Source organism: Mixophyes fleayi, chromosome 5, assembly GCF_038048845.1.
Source record: "Mixophyes fleayi isolate aMixFle1 chromosome 5, aMixFle1.hap1, whole genome shotgun sequence".
In the NCBI taxonomy this organism is placed as follows: domain Eukaryota; kingdom Metazoa; phylum Chordata; class Amphibia; order Anura; family Limnodynastidae; genus Mixophyes; species Mixophyes fleayi.
Window position 1 is genome coordinate 194,671,809 of NC_134406.1, and position 22,001 is coordinate 194,693,809.

The 22,001-nt window shown below is 38.6% G+C and overlaps 1 protein-coding gene across 7 annotated transcripts in view; it reads right to left on the reverse strand.

Annotated features, from left to right (window-relative positions):
• Nucleotides 1-1,827: 1,827 nt before the first annotated feature.
• Nucleotides 1,828-22,001, reverse strand: part of LOC142158880 (beta-Ala-His dipeptidase-like) — a 43,751-nt gene continuing 23,577 nt past the window's right edge. For all 7 annotated transcript variants that reach the window (XM_075213225.1, XM_075213223.1, XM_075213224.1 and 4 more), the window contains 10 exons: nt 21,481-21,624; nt 20,409-20,571; nt 19,755-19,843; nt 18,626-18,820; nt 14,121-14,205; nt 13,420-13,580; nt 11,659-11,823; nt 5,951-6,092; nt 4,003-4,150; nt 1,828-2,198 (listed from right to left, as the gene is read on the reverse strand). In XM_075213225.1, the coding sequence (XP_075069326.1) occupies nt 2,072-2,198; nt 4,003-4,150; nt 5,951-6,092; nt 11,659-11,823; nt 13,420-13,580; nt 14,121-14,205; nt 18,626-18,820; nt 19,755-19,843; nt 20,409-20,571; nt 21,481-21,624 (1,419 nt within the window). In that variant the 3' untranslated portion in view covers nt 1,828-2,071. The remainder of the gene's footprint in view (nt 2,199-4,002; nt 4,151-5,950; nt 6,093-11,658; nt 11,824-13,419; nt 13,581-14,120; nt 14,206-18,625; nt 18,821-19,754; nt 19,844-20,408; nt 20,572-21,480; nt 21,625-22,001) is intronic.

Here is a 22,001-nt window from a genome sequence, read left to right on the forward strand (position 1 = left end):
CAAAGTTGATATGCTTGGTTATAATGTAAAGTTTTGATTTAAATAGGCCTACTTGTCCTAATTAAATATTTAATCAGAATACAGAATAATAGCAGAATTGTATTCATTATAAAGAATAAGAGGACTTGTGCTGTGCAGTTGGTCAGTGCTTAAGATAGTTCAATATGAGGAAGGAAGCCCATGCCCCGGCGGGGCTGATGCATGCATAGTATAGCACTGTTTTGGACTCCTCTGTGCATGGTTTCAGCTAATAGTGATGGAATTACTGCTAATGTGGTGGGTGCAGTGGCTACTCACCCTACTGTGTGCAAAACAGGAAATGTGATGGAATTCAACCCTGCTGTAATGCTTGAACAATATTGGGGTCGTAATCAGAAATTACATATCCTCAGGAGAGTCCAAGCAGGATTAGCCATCTTTCAATGACATCCATTAGTTTTTTGAACAGATTGTCAGCTGTATGCCTCCTAGTGAAGCTGTTGATACACAGAGTAGCCTACTTCTGAAAAATGTGACGTACTTGGGTACATGCTGCTGCTGTCCTTGCTGGTGAAGGCGAATGACCAACCCAGTGGGCTGTCACAGTCATATAATCTTTACTTTGCCCAGTTCCGCTTGCCCACATATCTGTGGTTAAGTGTACAGTGGGTAGAATGCCATTTTGTAGCCCAATAATTACATTTTTATGAACTTTCTGGTAGAGGTGAGGAATAGCTTTTCTAGTAAAATGGTGTTGTCATGGAATTTGGTAATAGGGACAGAAGACCTCAAGTAACTGTCTAAAACCAGCTGCAATAATAATGGACATTGGACGCAGATTTAATACAAGCATAGTCCTTATGGCGTCTGTGATCCGCTTTGCGACTGGGTGGCAGATTTCATACTTGCTTCCTCTTGCAAAGGATTGTTTAACTGTAAATTATTGGTTCTGGGGATATTGATGATGAAGGTGTTGGGGGAGTAGATTGCAGGTGCTGGGATGTAGATGAGAGAAGGGAGGCAGATGATACTGGACTGCTTGTTGTTATTTTTTTTAACCTAAGTTTCTGATTTTCCCAACAGCTTTCCAAGAACTCGCTGAAAAATGACATAACATGGATGAGGATCCCAGATGGTTAAGGTCCCTACCTCTACTGAGTGTGGCTTTAAAAACGCTACAAATGGCTAGACAACTGTTGTCAGGATTTATGTAAAAATAATTCCACACTTAAGAGGCGGATTTTTGGTCTTATGCCCAGGCATGACAATGGCCTTTTTCTTATCACTGGCAAGGACTGAAGCAATTTTTCTTTGAAAGTATATGAAAATCATATTGTGACCTAGGAGGTGGTCAAAATTGAATGGAAATGACTGGAAATTAGTGTTAGTGAGGTTAATAATAATGTAGGTACAAAATAATACCTAAATTATGTTATTTTAGGCCAAAAAATGATTTTTTTTTAACAAATTGCAAAACAAAACCAAACAAAACCAAAACACGCAAGGGCGGTTTGGCAAAACCAAAACCAAAACAGACGGTAATTCAGATCCAAAACCAAAACCAAAACACGGGGGTCAGTGAGCATCTCTAGTCTTAACCCACTAAATCAATTACACCTCGCACCTTACTTGTTTTTTTTTTTAATGCTTACATCACTAAGAAGGTAATAATTATAACTGAGTGATCATAGTGAATACCAAGGTTTATAAAATAAACAAAGAAGCAAAGTCAACTGCCAAAACAGTTTTGTAATATATGTAGTCACAGAATGTGTAGATACATTTCCCTTGTACAACTGAATGTGGGCAGCTTGTGACATAAATGTCAGTGAAGACGAACATAAAAAACCCATTAAAAAAGTTTTAATGTATCAAAGTAAAACATTTTACATGCATAAACAAGCAAAATTAGCCTTATAAAAGAATAGTGGATCTAATTGTATTGATATATAGCATTGTGTGTCCTTCGTATATGGACACCCAGGGGGGTATTCAGTAAGAACAGCTGGTGTCCCTGTAGCACCATTAAAGTTGAAGGGATGGTGTAGAGAGCAGTACTGAATCCCCAATCTGGTCTTTGTATTGTTCACCCCTAGCTCTCAATAATTTGGGACATTTTTACTTTCTTGGCATCTGATTTTTCCAACAAATCTTCATGTAGTTTTGCCAGATCCAAGAAAAATGATGCAAAGACTTTGGTCCCTTGGATGTAGTTAGATCTACAAGAGAAGGAGAAAAGCAAAACATTAAATTGACTCTTGTGAGCGGAATAGTTTTCTTTTATGCCTTCCTGAATGCCTTGAATAAGCAGCAACTACATAATTCAAATAAGCCAGAAAATGTTTTAATGGCTAAACAATTCACCATTTTAGTATTAGCTGGAAACAGAGTTGGACCTACAGTCAAAAATGCAACTTTAAATAAGGACAGAAGTTGTGTGCATGCACTGTGCAGCTAAGTTTAGAGTTATGAGACGGGTCAGGGGTGGTAACATGTAAGTTCAGTACAGTAATGCAATGGAGACACGCCTTATAGTTACATTTTAGTGGTGTATCTTTGTGGGTGCCTTTGGCCAGGTTAAAATGCCTGGGTGAGGATGATGACGGAAACATCTTTGCAACAGACACATATATATGCTAGAATGCGCATATCTTAATATACTGCAGCAGAATCGTAAGTGTATGTGTGTATTTTTTGTCTGCAAAAAGGTCCAACTGTAAATGAGGCCTATAGTTTTTAAGTTTAGCTTTTTAAAATAAAAACATCTAACAAAAGCAAAATAGTTTGTTGAGCTAATTAATATGGTGCCCTGAATGGCACTTTAAATTTAATCCCTTAAAACAACACAAAGGAATAAATATAAACACATCTACAAAGAGGCAGTCCATCCTCCTGCAGTCCCCGATTTGATCTTCTGAGCATGCTCTGAGATAATAATAATAATGGGTACAGACAATGGTGGAGCTGCTTGCAGCCACTAGTAAGAACTACTGCCGGTGCAGGGTGTGCAGTAGTACGAACCCTGCCTCACCTGTGGGCCTTGTAGCCCCTGCATCCAATGCAACTGTGGTACTTCTGCCACTGTCTATACATACACCTGCTTTTCCTGCTGAAAATTTATAAAAAAAAAACACTACTTACACAGTGTGTCCATTTTCCCTTTAAGTGGTGTAGTAAAGGTGGGGCATGTCATGTGATGATACAGGAGGAGGTAGAAGGGAAAGTCAAGATACCACCAATTGACTAGGTAAATTAATAAATTACAAGGGAATGGATATGATCCAGATTTTTTTTTTTTATTACAATTTGAGGTGGAGGTCGAGATAGGGCGGAGGCCAAGATGGAGGTATGGATGATGAAGAGGCATAGATGGTTACTGAGCACTCATGAATCAAGCTGGAGTTTCCTATGCCAGTGCAGTTTTCAGTAGGTGGCTGGGTGTAGATGTAAGCACTGATGGACAGCTGGAACCACCCTCAGCACCCCTCTCACTGCTGGCTCCCAAACAGCCAGGGTAGAGATAACGGAAGGGGACTCCAATACAGAGGGCTGATAATGCACGTTCATCCTGCCAGCAGCTTCAATAAGGTCTCTGAGCACCTACTGCAGATTAACACAACAAGGCTGCACATCCGGCTCAGGCAAGACCGTGGTCTGTGACGTGTACCCCTGCTATGATCTCAGAGCAAGGATCGGCGGAACAGGGGAATGACCTCATGCTTTAAGAAAGTATCTGCCAGATGTAGAGCTGGAGGCTGGATGTCCTCCCATGGAACATATCCACCCAACTGTCCAGTAGCCAGAAGTTGTGCCCAAATCAGCTCTCCAGGCATCACATGGATTTACAGTGTTCCTCACAAGATGGGTATAAAAGAGCAGATGGACAGAAGCATTCAGGGCACCCCTAGTTGGCAACACCAGGAGGGTATAAGACCATCAAGTATTAGAGCAGCTAAGAGATTTCCAGGAAACACTTAAAAAAAGTTTGTTGATTGAATAAAAGGAAAGTAAAATATGACTCACCTGCTAATTTTCTCATTTTGTGAATGTTCACCATCATCCGCCCCACCAATTGGAAGCATCATTATTCTCTTTTTGGTTAGATCCTGAAAAGTTCGGGCTAGTGGTATAGTGGAGCCTTCTCTGACCATGTCTGGTGTAACACCAAATACTGCAAAAACGAAAGCAGTAGAGATACAACTTGTTTTACAGATTGATAGTGAGCACTCCATAATGTATATGTATAATATATTTTACACATACATACAAACACATACATATATAATTGGATCATGCACTTTGTACTGTAAATTATATAACTATATTTTAAGTCAATAAGTTCTGTTACCATATAAAAGCACAAGGTTGCAGGCCAAGTGCATTTTTACAGAAACACAGATCTACACATAGGGCTAGATTTACTAAGCTGCGGGTTTGAAAAAGTGGGGATGTTGCCTATAGCAACCAATCAAATTCTAACTATCATTTTGTAGAAGGTACTAAATAAATGAAAGCTAGAATCTGATTGGTTGCTATAGGCAACATCCCCACTTTTTCAAACCCGCAGCTTAGTAAATCTAGCCCATAGACTTCTAATAAGTTACAATGTCTTGTGCCATAAAATACAACAGTTTTCCTAATGAATACCATCAGAACATATAAAAAGTATTAATATTGGTGGAATTTTCATTGCCTTTTAAAAAGGTGTTTGTGAGTAACAACCTATTATCAGCATTGATGATACCTATTGCATGGATGATATTGTGACAAAATGTAGTATTTCTAATGACTGATTGTTATTTTCTGTTGAATCTATGCATAACACTGTGAATATTTCATGTAACCTTTCAAAGTGTATTTGGTTAACTGACCTGAGTCTGACCTAAGTAAGTTTCAATGGTCTTTTGAAAGTAGCCAGGCCCAGAGACAGATATCTGTGTAGTTTGTGTATGCAGAGGAGTTAGGCTTAGCCAGGCAGAAAGATCAGAGGTGAGAGATTTTCTGAGGTGCCCAAACATATATCTTAGTGCTAGATAATTTACTTCGGGGGGGAAAACTCAGTGTCATTTTGGGAATCAATCTGACTTAATTGAAAGTGTAAATTCCTAAGGTGGGGGTTGAAGAGTCAACAAAAAATTGTTTAAAAATCCCTTGTATCAATAGGACAGTGTCCATTTCTTTGAGGAGGGTCTACCACGACTAAAATGTGCCATACTTCTCAATGTGTACTCCTCACATGCCAATTCCTGAACTTGTAAGTAGGGATTCTGGTTTTATTTCCTATTTTATTTTTTGAAACTTATATGCAACCTATCGTATGTCTGTTTATTATCTTTTTGCAATTAAGTCTTGGAAATATTTTTCAGATTAAACATATTTATTCTAGCGTATTTCTCCAGGATTCTTTGTGAACTTACGAAGCCCTAAGGAGGCTCATGCTACATGTATATGTGATTTAAGTGTGAAACTTTAATAATGGTTTTGGTGAACGTAAGGACACCATAATAAATCCTTTGTGGAGGCAGAAAAAGTTAATTAACAATGAATACACCAAGGTAACACCAGTCACGTCCAGATGACCAGATTGCTGTATCTGGGACAGGCTGGGCATTCGTGACAATATGGTATTATGTATTTCAAGTTATGCACCATCATGATTGTCTAAAAGACCCTTGTCAGGGACACCAAATAAATAAAGCTTTTTTTCAGTCTGTAAAATGTCTGAGTCATTTATTATTTTCAGATTTTCAAAGACTACTTAAAAATGCTTAATACCCTATTTAATGTAATAAAAACAAACAAAAAAAAACACTCCTTCAGACAAAATTGTCCGATAACTAACAGTTACAGATAGAGTGTAGCTATATTACATACAGGGTGGAAGGGGGGTCCACCTTGAAGTTATCCTTGATGCTACAGTGTAGCACACTTTGAATACATGGAGCTAATATAATGTAACATAAAAGCAAACCTTTTCTTATTGAAATTTTTGCAGCTTCATACTGAGGATCATCAACATTAGCCACCCAAGGCATTGCTCCAATTTCCAGTGATACTTTAAGTTTGTTTGGGCTGTTTAATTTAGCAAACACATCTTCAAGATAGTTCTTCACCTTAAAGAGAAATGGAACATCAATGTATTTTTATGACACAAGTGAAGAGACATGCAGGTTTCTATTACAGGGCTTTGAGGTTCTTTTCCATTTCGGTCTACAAGCGATCAAGTATGAGCTTATTAAATATATATTTTATAATGTGGGAAACAAAGGTTTGGGGGGGGGGGTTAATAAACAGGGGCTCTTAGGTACCTTTATCCATTATACTGGTACCACTGGGGTTGCCAATCCAGGAGTCCCAATCTTGTTCAGTACTCCAGCCTCCACAGCCCATGGGGTTGGGAACAGCCTAGCACTTTCAGAGCCATCACTGGGTGGTTGAGGCAGGGAGAACACAGATTTTTTGCAGCCTTCCCACAATAAGGTTTCTAATGCTGCCTGGCCAGCCTCGGGCCTGCACTATCATGTATCTATTTACTACCAAAGCTTTTCTCATTCATTTAATTTGGGGTTTCTATATGTAGTGTACAGGCTGGAAATAACATTTAAATTAATTATGGTCATTGAGATGAAGGGATAAATAAAGATCAGAGATTTTTAAAATATTGCTAGTGAAATCTAATTTTTTCATTAAAATTGGAATGTAACAGATTAGAGCTCTGGGACTTGGTTTTATTTATAAAACAGTAGGGAAGGGGGGAGCAAAAAACCCCAAAAAACAATATCGACCTTTTAGTTGATTCTACCTCCACCTTACCAGTTGAAATATTTTTGGTGATTTCCAATATTGCGTTACTAAATCTTTCACAGATTCACCTATTCTATACTTATAATGATCAATGATTTTATTAACTGTGCAATATCTGACAATTTTTTGGGGAGGTTTGGAAAAAGAGTGATTTATAGGTCAGTTTGCCTTTAAATCACTAAATAGTAATTTAAAGGCAATTGAATAGAAATTGTATCACTATTTATACAAAACAAATTTTAGAAAATAACCCCAATGTTACGCTCAGGGGAGACCCACAGTCAGTATTTGCACCAGCTTAGCAGGGCGCGGAGTCTAACAGCCTCTCAGGTCTTCACCAAGAACTGCCGAAAGGCAGGATGGGTTTGGCTGTGAGAAACTGCAGGTCACAGCCCATGATAAGCCTACAGACGGTGGAGACAGATAGACAAACGGCAAGATAAAATTGAATGGGCACCTGTAGCCGATGTCAGAGGTACAGCGGAGATCTCAAAGGAGTAGTGAGGAACAGTCGGGTCTGGTACACAATAGCAGATGACAGTAGTGACAAGAATAGATAAAATAGACACTGGATAGAATAGACACAGGGCCTGTGTCAGAGCACGATTTATATACAGGAGAAGGAGAAGTTTTGAATTCCCCGCCAGAAATCACATGTTTGGCACTGCCGCAACCGGGAAGTGACCGGCGGCCGGCAACGCAGAGAATCATGGAGCAGGTAAGTAATACAACCAATATGCCTAGAAATGCTGGGTTTGTAGTAAACAGAAAGTGAAGGACAATGTTTTCCATATCAATAAATTAAGTAAATCAGATAATAAAATTAATAGAAAGCTACAGTAAGTAAAGTAATTGTGCAGTTTAAAAATGCTATAACAATATAAATAAGACTTAAATGAACTGAAAATGGAAGTCTCTTATCACAAATCTGAGGAGGCACCAATGTTCCTCTTAGATCCAGATGAACAGGTAGGTGACCTCTATGTCCATGGAAGCAAGAAATTAATTCTGCTCCATTCCATTGGTTACTGACTAAAGGGACTCCATCTTGAACTTGTCCAACCAAAGACTGGTGTTTAGAGACTTTAGGTTCAAGATGGGTCGCTTGGGGTAAAATCACTTAGCTTTCTGTTTTTCCAGATCTGGAAAAATCAACACTGAAACCTCCAAGATTGAATGGCCTAGATGAAACTCAGCCTCTTTGTCCTGCTTTTGGGAAACCTGGTAAAAAATAACTAACTGGGTGAAGGACCTTGTAGGTTTAGAATATAACCCATCTTACCTACAGCCTAAAAGTGGGGGCCATCTATTTGTTGTCCAAAAACAGAAGGCAGGCAGGTTTGTCAAAATGGCATGGAAGCCGGATGTTTGGAAGCCTATGCCTTGTCCTCGCTGTTGTCCCCCTTGGGAGGGAAAGGACAGCTCTTTATTTGGTGGGAAAGCGAAAGGACCAAAACTTTTGCCTTAGAAACAGTAACTGAAAGAAAAGTGCTCTTACCTCTTGATGCCTGACTAATTATGTTATTTATTGCAGGGCCAAAAAGAACCTGACCATCAAATGACAAGATTTCAAAAGTCCCCTTAGACTCCACATCTGCTTCCCAAGTAATGAGCCAAAAGGGCTTTTGAAGACACCATTAATGTCGAAATTCTAAACTCAACAAGGGCTGCGTCCAAAACCGCCTCAGCAATGTACTTTGAAACTTCCCTAATGTGATCCATTAAGGGCAGTAAATCAGAGTTAGTAGTGCCCAACTGATGCCCCTCGATCACCTTTTGCGACCATTTCTCAATAGCCTTATTGACCCATGCAGCTGCCAGAATAAGTCTCAGATCCGTACCAGCCGCAACATAGATTTTAAAATTCCCTTGAGTTTTCAATATGTGCTATCCAGGAGAAGCAGCTCCAGGGGTATGAAGGGTTTTATCAAGAGTGTCATGGGCACATTTATTTTATGAGGAAATTTCCAATTTGTGGCATCCTCAGCCAGAAAGGGATAAACTATCCGGAACCTCAGCTGAATTTTTTTATTTTTTTTATTTTAAAAATCACTTTTAGACCATGGTTCACCCAATATTTGTCAATTTTGGAGAAAGTGAAAAGAATAATGCACTTTTTCTCTCTCTTAAAAAGAAACATCAGGAAAAGCTAAATCCTCTGAATCCTGAATATTAAGAGTCTGATCCCCACCTCCTAAATGGCTCTTCCATCCTTATGGAATTATAATAATCAGTCTCCCAACAACTCGACCTCCTCTTGGGAGAGTTCCGAATCAGAACCCTCTCTAAAAAGGAATTTGGACGTTTACACGGCTTCTAGACTCAGGAAGAATATAAAAATCTCTCCAAAGGTTAAGAAACCTGTGCAAGCATAACCAACCTTAACATTCTAGCCCAAGGTGGCTCAATATGGGCCTCAAAAATAGGTTCCACTGAAACCTGAGAAAAATTTCCTTGAGGAGTTCCTACTATCCATTCATCAGTTTAGCTTGGCACTTGGAACAGGTAAAGAAAAGATAGAGTTTCATCCAACAGACTTAGTCCTGGAACTAGGACTTGGCCATGGAGCTAGTACCTCTATCCAACATGGTAGCCAGGGAAGAAACACTTTAGCACACAGTTAATTATTAAGCCTGTTACAGAATCTGTATATAGACTACCAAATGCTAAATATAAACTTCTGAAAATTTTTATACAAACAAAACACTCAAAAGAGAGAAAAATATTTTTGGGTATGCAGCCAATCGGGGAATCCTCAGGACTTTCCAGAAAGGAAGGAATTAAGCAGAGGAACTTTTTTCATCTCTGTGAGATAAAGCTCGCCAAGAAAGTGGTGGAACAACCGGGAATGCACCTCCCCTTTCAGTCCAGTACAGCTGTGGCTACTGTAAAGAACAGATCCCTCTTGCCAAGCTGTTCCTAGCAGGAACTAGCCTATATAGGAGTTTCCTTCTGATCTGCCCTATGAAGTTTTGTGAAGATCCAATCAGCCTTTGTCAATTGGGCATCAGAAATATAACTAGGGCTGACTGCAAAGACTGGATCATTACCCTATAAAGATCAGAGGAGCCAGCCATCAAACACCACCCAAAGACTCCTGAGTGTGGCCACAATGTTAACCAGCAAACTAACTGTAAGCTGGTCCCTGCGTCTCAGCTTCCTGTGGGGGAATTAGTCAAGGCACTATTTTGTTTTCTGATAAAAAGAAAGAATGTTTCACGGCCACTAGGATTCTGGACCCAGAATTCTACCAATAGTTGTCTATTTTACCAGAGGTGCGGAGTCTAACGCAGCGACTGGTCTTCTCCAGGGACCCCCGCAAGAAGGTATGGATTTAGCGGCTTCCGCTGCGCTGGTTGCGGCCCTCAGGAGAGTATGGCAGGATCCATGGACATACAGCTATTCAGGGAGAAGGTAGAGGATAGAGCAGACTAGATAATTAGAGGCGATGAGATGTTCTACAGGTTGCAGGTAATAGCACCGAAGTAATGAAGATGATCTGTAGATGGTAATTGAGGTAATAGGAGGTGTAGAGATGCTCTGCGGGTTGCAGGTAATAGCACCGGAGTAGTGGAGATGAAGAATCCAGCCAGCAGATGAGGTGAAAGAAGACGCTGTGATGAGCTGCGGATTGCAGATATTACCACAGACGTGGAGATGAAGTTATCCAGCTGGCAGGTGAGGTAACAGGAGAAGCTGAGAAGGTAAGGAGGTGAGTAATCCACCGTTACCTCAGCAGAGTGAGGACCAAGAACAGGCATTGGGAGTAGGTCAAAAGGTGCCGTAAATAGGGGAAGGCTGACAGAGAGCCAATACGGAGTGAGGAACGTCTTTAAATCTTGTTCTGGTCTGCACATGCGCAGAACTATACCTAAGATGGCGGACGGCCGCGGCCCTGCACGGGCGCCGGCAGAGGGGTGTGTGACCCGGGTCTAGGCTTAGAGGAACCAAAGACCCGGTGAGTGACAGAATGAAGGATGCAAAATAAGTGCTTTCTCTGTTCAAACAAATTGAATACATAAATGTGCAAAATCCAATTAATCTCTGTTCTAACAAATATCTCAACCACACAATCCTCCTTCAAATGGAAAAACAATTAGTGAATAATCTGATCAAATTCTTCTGTTTCCACACTGTGTTCCTATCCACAACAAGTATGCACATAAACATTTGAATGTCTCATTCACAACATCGCTTGGAAACAGGGAAAGCGCTTAGTTTGTGTCCTTTATTCTTTATTATAATTTGTTTTATGTGTGGTGGCACTTTGGGATACTTTCAGCTGATTCCTTTGAGTGCTGATTTAAAGTCATTTTATATTTTTCACTATTTTGTTTTCTGTCTTTGGGGCATATTGAAGATGCACCGCATAATGTGAAAGATATTTTTCAATCCTCATTGCATTGGTAAGGATTAAAATATCTTTCATATTTATCAAAAAACATCAACAGGGACAGCAGTTTATCATTTGTCTTTTTTTCAGCCTCTTCAGTGCGAAGAGAACGGTCTTTCTGGATTTTTCCTAAAAATCCTACTGTACATGCGCCAACCGAAAGTATCGGGCACGCGCACCGAGAGACCTGTCCCAGTGTAATACAAGGAACCGTTATCATGTGACTGGGAGGGATGACAATTTCCCTCCACACATGCGCTGTCCAGTTCTGCTCTTCGGAGCAGAGCTGACAGCAGTGAAGGTTTTCAAATATGTTAATAGCTGGTGTAGATTAACATGAAAAAAAAATAATTTCAGCTGTTCTTAAATAGCGTTACTGAGCAGTCCACATACACTTTTATGGAGACTGCTCAGTAAAACGAAGACAGATTTTATATAGTTTTATATATAAAAAGGTGTATAAAATCTTTTGAGTCACCTACCAGCTTTTCCACTACAGGAATTTGCATATTTGGAGCTTGTCGAATTGAGAATTTTCCAATCACTTTTGATGGGATGACAGTTTTGCTTCCAGTTCCAGAGAATGCTCCTTCAATTCCATGGATAGAAAGGCTGGGATATCGCCACAGGTGCTGGAGGATTTCTTCCTGCGTGAGAGGTTATATAGTCCATTGTGTAAGGGACATCATGGCAGCAGAATTGATGAAAAGGAAATAGGGAAACACTGTTGCTAATAGCGATAAGTATTAGACAATACATTTAAAATTGAAACATAGCAAGACACAATAGCAGTTTGAAGCACAAAATATAGGTAGTAATGGATGATCACAACAGCATGAGTTCTGGATGCAAAGAAAGTCTAGTAGTCAATGACTGCTTAATACAAAGTAATGGGCTGCCCAGAGTCCACAATTCACAAACAGTCATGGGGCCCGATTCCTCCAAGCACGTATTTGATGTATCAAACGCAAAATCACTCTGCGCACCGTCCGCTGGCGAGCACAAGGGACATATACTACAGCCTTCTACATCGTGGAGTGAACTTGGCAGGGAAGGGGCGTGTTGCCGTATGCAGTAGGGGCATGCCAAACTGGAGCGCATGCAGCCACGGTCATATCCAGCTCTACAACCGTCACAGTAACTTGTTTTTCTGCCATATCTCTGGGGCTAGTCTAAATATGCTGGACCTGCCAGCTCTATACTGTGGTAAAATAAAGATTTAAAAAAAAAAAAAAGAAAGCGTGGCGTCCCCCATCCTAAAGATAATAACCCATGTGCTGCCAGCCTAGTGCTATTAGTTGCAAAATCCAGGGGGGAGGTGTATGGGGTGTGGGTCCTCCTCGATTTTAGGAAAACCAGAACCAGCACCAGGCAAGTCAGCCAGGGCTGATAGCGCTATAGCAGGGAACCCACAGCTATAATGACAAACTAGCCAGCATGCCCAGGCTGTTATTGGCAGCCCGGGCTGACTGGGACTTGTAGTTCTACAAAGTAAAATAGTGTTTTATACATTTTTTTCCTTTTTTTTTTTACTTTATTACCCCCTACCCAACACCCAGGGGTCTGGGAAAGGTGGTAATTTAGAGCAATAAACACTCAGATATTATGCTAAGAAGCAAACATTTTAAGCTGGGTACCTATACTGCAATATTAGCAAACTCTCCCAGTATGATAGCACATGTGGAGCAGCACAATGTCTTAGAAGAGATTAGATCACATTCAGGCATGTCTGAAAATCTGGTTGTCAGATGATAAACGTAGGTCTGTGTTTGTCGTCTGCAGACTGCATTGTGGTACAACTGCAAGGTCCAAGTGCTGAATGGCCAGATCTGTCCAAATCACAATCACAAGGCTCACACAGATCCTGTCATTCAGCGCTCACACTGATCAACAGTGTTATCCAACATGTGGCCAACATTATTGGTGAAGTCTTGTCTTTCATTACCAGCTTGGACAGTTTAATTATTGCACCTTGTTTGCTTATTAGCAGTAGTGGCTCAGCCAAAAAAGGGGAAGTAGTAAATTAGAGAGACAGCAAAAAGTGATCACAGAGTAGGGGAAGAAGGTTGGTGTAAAAGGCAGCATAAAAGAAGGTATAATCATTAGGGTGAACAGGAAGGGCTTATTTTTAAGATGATCAAGATAGAAAAGTAATTATTGTGCTGATGGAGAAACAGTATTATTAATGAACAACTATTGTGTAAGAGGTCATTAATGGATGTTTATAGAGATTATTTGTTTACCTTGTTGTTGTATAAAAATGTGTTCACTTCTGTGTTGTTTTTATGTTCCTCCATATCAAAATCTATGTTTTCGTACAGTTTGTGCTCTTCTTCTGTTACCGGGGCAACGTCATCATAAATTCCAGGGATGAGGATGCGACCAGAAGTATCCACAAGGCTGGCTAGTTACGGAATACAAAGAAGTGCAGAATGTTTATTACACAGCTTCTACAATTTATCCCATCTCGATATAAACAAAAATGTCAGAAATTAAATTTATTAAAGGTTTTGCCTTTAATAAAATTTCAGTTTTAAATAATGACAGAAAACCACCAAGGTTTTAAGTAACCGCTGATTGATACATTTACCCCTTAATGCTTCCCATTCTTATACCCAAGAACCTGGTGGAACTGAGTAAGTTTATATAGCTTTATGTAAAAAGGTGGCTACTTGTGTTTATTGAGGTGGGCCCAGACATGACATAAATTCAGGTGGATTACAATAGCCTGTGTGCATTTAGTATTGTAAATAAAGTGTCTGCATAGTAATTTGATGAGCATGCAGCAGATTTTTCCTTTCACAGAGTAAAATAAGAAAGGTTCACATAAATGATAGTCACATGAAAATGATCTAGTTTGTTAATAACACGTACCATCAATGTCTATAACATCCCCGTATTCGATGTATATTATTGTAGGCATAATAGACCCAGCATATATTACCTAGGAGATATACTAAATCCCTCATTGATTCATGGATGATGCCTCCAAAAGTTCCTGAATGTAAGTCCTTCTTACCACTTTCCACCTAAGAAGAATTTAGGGCAGTATAAGATATACCATTTAAAATTGCAACATAAATTTACATTCATTATTCTGTATCTAAATCCATTATTATCACTGTCTGACCTACTACTATTATTTTGAACTGGGAACATAAATGACATTGTAGGGTACATTTATCAAGCTGCGGGTTTGAAAAAGTAGAGATGTTGCCTATAGCAACCAATCAGATTCTAGCTGTCATTTTGTAGAATGTACTAAATAAATGATCACTAGAATCTGATTGGTTGCTATAGGCAACATCTCTACTTTTTCAAACCCACAGCTTGATAAATTTACCCCTGTGACTTCTATTTCATATTTTTTTTAGTTTTATGCAGCAATCTTTGACAGTGTTTGAAAATAAGTTTTACTCATTGTTATATTCACATTAATGCTTTATACCCAGGATCAGGATTTGTCTCTTGAAATGTACACGTTTTAATGGCACTCTTTAAGCCAACATTATGTGCAGACTTCTAGTTGGATCTCTGTTGTCAAAGTCAAATAATTAGATGAAAGAAAGTATATTGATTAATATTGTTTTACCGTGCGATTGCGATCAGTACGCCACATGTCATGATGCAATTGCACGATAAATAACGCACACATACACTTACACATTCACTTATTCACTTATATACATTTCATATTTATAATTGTTTCAGTCCACAGTTGTTCACAAACAAATGTAGCAGAGTTTATGGTGAAATATGATAATGTTATATCCACTTTAGTGAGATCTAAGGTTCAGGTCACAGGAAACAGATCGTATGTAGGAATGTAAAATCCGAATCCTCCAAATGGGTGGAAGTGAAATCTAATACCACTGGGGTAGTTTACAAGATCGAAGATTTTATTACGTGCAATACCAACAATTGTATCTATTTAGTAGAGTGTGAATGTAAGAAACAATATATAGGGAGAACAAGCCGAAAATTAAGAGAACGTTGGGCGGAACATATAAGGCATATTAAAAAGGGGTACGATTTACACTCTTTATCATTACATTGTAAGACGGAACATAAATGTAATGTTTCATCAATTAAATATTTCTGTGGTCTTAAAAAGATTTGGGGGGATTGGAGGAAAAAAGAATCAAAAGAAGAATTAGCTAAGATGGAAATGAGATTTATCTACTCAATGGACACACTAATACCGAAGGGTTTGAATTCGGACTTCGAAGTTAAATGGTTTCTATAAGGAAGTTTCAGATGTTGTAGATTTTACGAGTTTTAGTGTTTAGAGTTTTTTATGTACATAGTACAATATATGATGTAACCTAGATGATTATGTGGATTTTTGAAGGATTGAATTGTTGATAGAAATGTGAAGAATGATTCTTTCCGAAATCCTTCTAAGTTGAGTAGTATAGATCTAATGGGTTACCATGGTAACTGTTTGTACCTTTTCCATTTATTTGTACTATGCCTTTTATATGTTTTATGTATTTCCCCCCCCCCCCCTCTTTTCCTGATATATAAGCCATTATATATATTTTTTACTTACCTTCTGAAGGGAGCAATTGGAACGAGAATAAGATTAGGAAGGAACATAATACTCAGGAATGTATAAGCTCAATTATTATACAGTTTTTTTCCCTATTTTAAGTCATTTGTTTAAATATACTGTGTACACACCCTCCTTGAGAGGATATATTCAAATATTTGGTTTTCACTGTATATGCTAAAACCCGGGTTTAAACGGGTTGCCATGGTAACGTTGGGCCAATCGGGACAAAGTTTTTATATCATTTAGATGTTTTATGTATGTATAAACTTATTATTCATTGTGATTTATTATGTTAGTTGAATGTCAATAATTAAGGAGGCATTCATAAAGTTTTCGGGATTCATTATTCTTATGTATAATAACCCGAGCTCGGACAGGTCACCATAGCAACTCTATGCTAATTTGGGAAGCCCTGATTGGATGGAAGTGTTTTTAAAGACTTGTCGATTGTATTCACCACACAGCCTTGATAAAGATTTTGTAAAATTGAAACGCGTTGGTGGCAGAGGTGGTGACTGGGAGGAAAGCCGCGGATTACCTGGAATTGTTTGGAATCCAAAACCTGAGTGTTGTGGAGCGTGGAACGGTAACCAGCCGGCTTCCTAATCTATGGAGAGGGACATAGAGGTGTCCCTACACGCCTGATACCATCTTACACAGGGTAAGGGTCCAGCTTTATCGGGACCGTTTGCGACAATCCTCTCATGTACTCATTTTATTTGTTTTTATGGTGTGCAAACATTAAATAGAATTATTTTGGATAATGCACTATGTGGAGCATTTTTCTCTTCTTTTGCTCTCTTTGAGATAAAATCCAAAGATCAATGTGAAAATTATTGAAGAGTTCCATACGTGCTTTTATGTTGACTTTGGACAAGAAGTCTCTTCTTATGTAAGTGTATTACCTAAGGAAAGGTGATTTATTACACATGGTGGTGGCTAATTTAAATTTAATACCACACTGGTGCTACATATGCATTGATTATAGAGAATTGCACTGACCCACGGTAATGTGATCTTTTCATTTTTTGTATGGATGAACATCGGTGGAGAACGTAATAGTGGGACAAATAGTATTATCCTATGAACCAAAAACTTTGAATTCAGGAACATTGAGGATATTGTACTGGACAATACTTTTCTGGACTTGAGTGGGATCGATTTCAGCAATTTTAAAGTGACTATCTGCTTTTGAATTTGTATGCTTTTGTTCATCTGTTAGAGTATAAGCGCCATACTTGTCTATTAATTTTAAAAGGAAACATATCATGTCTGGTATCATTCTAATTCCCTATTTATCCGCAGACGTCTGGTTCAATCGCCTAAAGGATCGCACCTTGCGTATGCTAGATATGGAATATAGGGAATAAATGATCAGAATGGTATTTTCTGTGTAATGTAAATTGATCAGTTTGAACTAGTTCTTGGTGGGAAGATTAGTATGCATCTTCTGGAGAGTTGACCCCCACCCTTGGATGGCATCGTTTGAATTGGCCAATGACCTGCATTACACTGGACCTTCCTGAAGCCTGAACCTATGGAAACATGCCAAATTATCTGTATTATTTTCACTGTATCACTGAGTGTATATAAGCAGGGGCTCTGGGACCAGCATGCAGTCACTTTGACCACAGACTTCAGGACTAAATGACTGTATAGCTGCATCCAGCAGAGCGCAGCGTATGTATCGGCTGTACTTATGTATTTAATTGTTATTCTTTTGCTTTTGATAATAAATCGCTTTCAGCTTTGGAACCACACAAATCGCATAGACAATGATTACTGGAAAACGATAAAATAACTTTAATAATGTCTCACTACTAGGTGATTGTCCAGAAGACACTGGTTTTATGGAACCTCTGGTTTACAGATGTACCAACAGATTGCATGCAACAGTCCCCTGTAGTTTCATGCACCATGAAGATATGTTCTATTACTACTATAGTCAAGCCAGTCTAGCAAAGAAAAAAATTCTGGATAAGGAAAGGACTTCAGGGCTCCCCCATGTACCACTGAAAGGATGAAAAAACATATACAAATGGCCTTTAAAATTGGAGACAAGTCTGCCCCTGCTACAGGCCCCAAGATAGCTGCATACCTTCTAGTATGGTAATCATTCTTTGCATCAGGGCCTAGCGACTTGCAAGTCATTGAGGACAGTAGACCATGTTGTAATATTTCTATTTCTCTTTATATTCTTGGAGAAGGACCATCAAGCAAAATATATGGCTGTAGTGCATGACAAGTGGAAGGCTTGGTCATAGGATTTCTAGTCTATAGGTGGAATGTGTTAATTAAACAGAAATTGAAGTTGCTCAATCAATTTATAGGTTCAGAGCAGGTGTTTCAAATGGTGCGGTTATCCAGAAAAGAAAATACAGATAGAATTCCCCCAGGAACACTTCTGTGAACCAGTAAAAGAGCTGCTATTCTACTTGTATATAAAAATGCAGAATTCTCAATTACATATATTGGCAAATGCATGATAAGCAAATATGTACAACTAGAATTCCAGCACTTTTACCGGTTCACAGCAGTGCTGCTGGGGGATTTTTCTCTGTATTTTTCCTTTCGGGATGTGTTAATTAAAAACCCTCTTAATTCGGATCATCAGAGATTACATGGTGGAATAGGTTAGAATCTCTATAGCGATGGGTATATTAAAAAGTAACAAGATTTGCGATATACTTAAAATCTATCCTGAAAATCTTAATGAAAAGTACTGTCTCATGTCATATGGGATTATGTCATGTGAGTACTGGTGTTTCCTCTGTCATCCTCCTTTCATAGCAGGAACATAAGCATGAACATAAAATAAACCAATTAGCCACATGCCCTAAGCAAAAAACAGCACTATCATGTACGCTCATCACCACAGGAAAATGTATAATTACCTCAACAAAAAAATAGGCATTGCCCCTTGTTCCATATGTCAAGGCAGGTTTTCTGCTGAGCCACACATTATCGGAAATTACAATATAATCCACATCAGAGAAGAACTGCTCTTGTCCTTTAATTAGCTCCTCTAAACCAGGGGAGCCCGTTTCCTCCACACCTTCTATAATGAACTTTAGATTTACAGGGATATCCTAAAGTAAAAAAAAAACAAACAAGATATTAAATAAATTGTATCAATAATTCCTGGAAATAATGGGAAAACATTTTTTTTTTTAAATCTCTATTTTCAAACTTTTTTGAAAAGACAAAAATGTAGAACATGTTCAGTGAGTAAAATAGTATAATATAAAATTGGTTCCTCGTTATCTTGTCAAGAGGGTTAAATAAAACAAAGTGAGTTTTCCAATAATATTGTAAAGGAGAAAAGAATAGAAGAAGGACCTGGAAAAAGGTAGAGGGAGAGGTAGAAAAGGGAAGGGGGGGGGGGGGGGAGAACTCCGTGTTTACATGCTGCCTGAAATGGGAGAGCCGTGAAGTCTGTACCATGGGGTGCATGTTAGAAATTGGGTTTTAAGTGCACAGTGAACGATTTGTAAATGGTTCAATGACAGATTAAGACCAGCTTCATCTTGTGCCTTGGACATTACTCCAGTAAAAGGGCACAACCTACATTTAGGCGCTGTCTGGATTACAAAGCAGTAAGAAAACAAATGGGTGGAACCATATTATGCTGTATATTAGACAGGGTATACACCATTTCTCTCTCTTTTAGGGATAATGTTACTGTAAGTACATAAACTGCGATGGATGAAGCAGCTCTTCCTCCCACATTGCTGGGTTCCACCTAAAAATACACTTATTATCATCCACCACGGAAATAGCTTAAATATATATTCCTTGCACTGGTGGCTGCATCCTTGCTTAGTCAAAAGTATGTATGATGACATTTCTCCTGCAATACAGCAGCAACCATGTCTGACCTGATTGCAGTGGCAACGTCTAGACAGTGAAAAAAGACATTCTAAATTTCTGTATCTGATGAGTTCGATAAGTGACGTACAGGAAAAAGAATATGTATAGTACAGTACAGAGTTAAACTACTGTGAATCAGCTGTCAAGTTGTACCTGTTTCATGGCTATGTATGTGTCTATGGCATGTATCCAGGCTAACACGGGGCCTTTGTTATCTGTTGCACCTCGTCCATACAGATTTCCTAGAAATAATGTGAAGAATTAGAATTAGAAGGGAGATGATATCAAATATAGACAAATATTTTTATTTTACTTTTATAAGACTATCATACTGGTTCTTGTCTTCAATTAAATATCTAATTTTTGTCATCAGCTATATGCTGCCATTTTGCCAATCCAAAATATTTCCCCAAAAACCATAGCCACTGTATTTTTATTTTATATACCTCTGTCCATTTTCCCTTTACTTGAGCTCCAATCCCCTCATGCCAACATCACAGTCAATAGGGCATATTCAATTGTTGGCGGTTTCCGCCACGGAAAAAGTATTACTGTTATTACGGTAATACTAAGCCGGATTTCAGCTCGCAGCTCCCTGAGCAGCGAGCTGAAATCCAGCGAGAAATGTACCGTAATATCGGTAATAGTGTGCGCGCCGCATTACTTTAGGCAGTAACGCAAACAATTGAATATGCCCCACTGAGTTAGAGTGAACTATGAATCACTTGTGAATATTAACAACTGACACAAGTACTGTACTGTGCATGGAGGGAAAATGGTGACATGAAACATTTTTAAGGTACTAACCATTCAATTCCGTTAGCGTGAAGGGATCACTTTTCCATCCATCCTCTTTTTTAGCAGGCTGAACATCCACATGTCCATAAAAACAAACCGTCGCCTTAGTGGTGTCATTTCCTAGCTCAGCTAGAATTGCTGGAGGGAATTTGACTTTTCGTCCATCATACAGCTGCAGGTAAGCATTATGTTATGTAAGTACAAACAGCAGTGAATGATTACACTTTCACTCAAACTCAGGAGATTGCCTATGCTTCCCCAACGCATTTACTTGCAGTAAATGCAAGTGATTTGAGCAGTTTACATGTATTGTACTAGCATTATTATTATTCTTTATTTATATGGCGCTACAAGGTTAACACAGCGCCATACAAATTACAATACGAACAGTGGACCATACAGGGTACAACAGTACAGAACGAGACAAGTAAAACCAAGACTCCAATAGCTCCAAGCATAGCAAGTACAAACTAAAGCATAACAAGTAGCATTAAAACTAATAGTACAATGCACATAATGTATGCAAATGGGAGACTTTAGTTTATTTAGGGTGAATAAATCATTTCATATGTGGGCAAGATAAATTTCTATTTATATGGTGTCCTCTTACTCAACTAGAGACCTTGCACTATTTTAGGATGTCTGTTCCCGGTGCCAGGAGATCCTGGAGTTTGAGAGGACATGTTGGTATATCCCTTTTTGCCATTTTTCCTCATTGTTAAGCTCCATGTTTGAGAGTTAAATTCCTTTGTATGAGTATTTCAAATTTTATTAAATATGTGATTATATTCACAGATTGTTCCTGCTACTTTCCGCTGTACATGTATTCTGGTTTCTGGTCAAAGAAGTATAGCCACTATCTAGTGATTTGGTGGTTTTTCTCTACTTTTTATTTATTTGCTTTATAAAGTTTTATCGACTGTTTCCCTGTCCTCCTTAATGGTATATTGAACTCTTTACTTTATTTTTGCAATATGTATACAAGGTAAATAAGTAGTAATGTTTTAGCTCTATGGGTTCTATACATTCTTATACTAGATATACCTTAAGATTATCTTGTTAATGCAGTAATAACACTTACTGTTTCAAAGCCCATGTCTACTATCTGCACCGAGGCTCCCAAAGTTTCAATCCTTTTTGCTGTCATTTCCATCATTCTAATCACTTCTCCACGGAACTGAGGGTCACTGGAATCACTTGGAACAGCCACCCAATTTTTAAGGTTCTGTACAAAAAAATAAGTTATATATTTACTATTTATATAGTAAGTTATACTTGTCATCAGTCTGATTTAAAAAGCAAAGCAATATAACATACTAGTAATGCATTTACTTTAAACTCCTACTGAACATTCTGATAAAAAACATGTATAGGTGAAACAGAAAAAAAAATCTAAAATATGTGGAAATTATACTGTAGAATATTTAATAAACATGACATTAACTTCAACCTCTGGGCACAGTGTGGATTTGCTTGAAGATTGGTGATTACAAATTAGATCACATAGTAACATTTAGCTAGATCTGCTCTACTACCAAACTCCTATATAACCCTCCTCTGTTCCAATGTATTGTAACACACCAATTACATCTTTACCAAGAT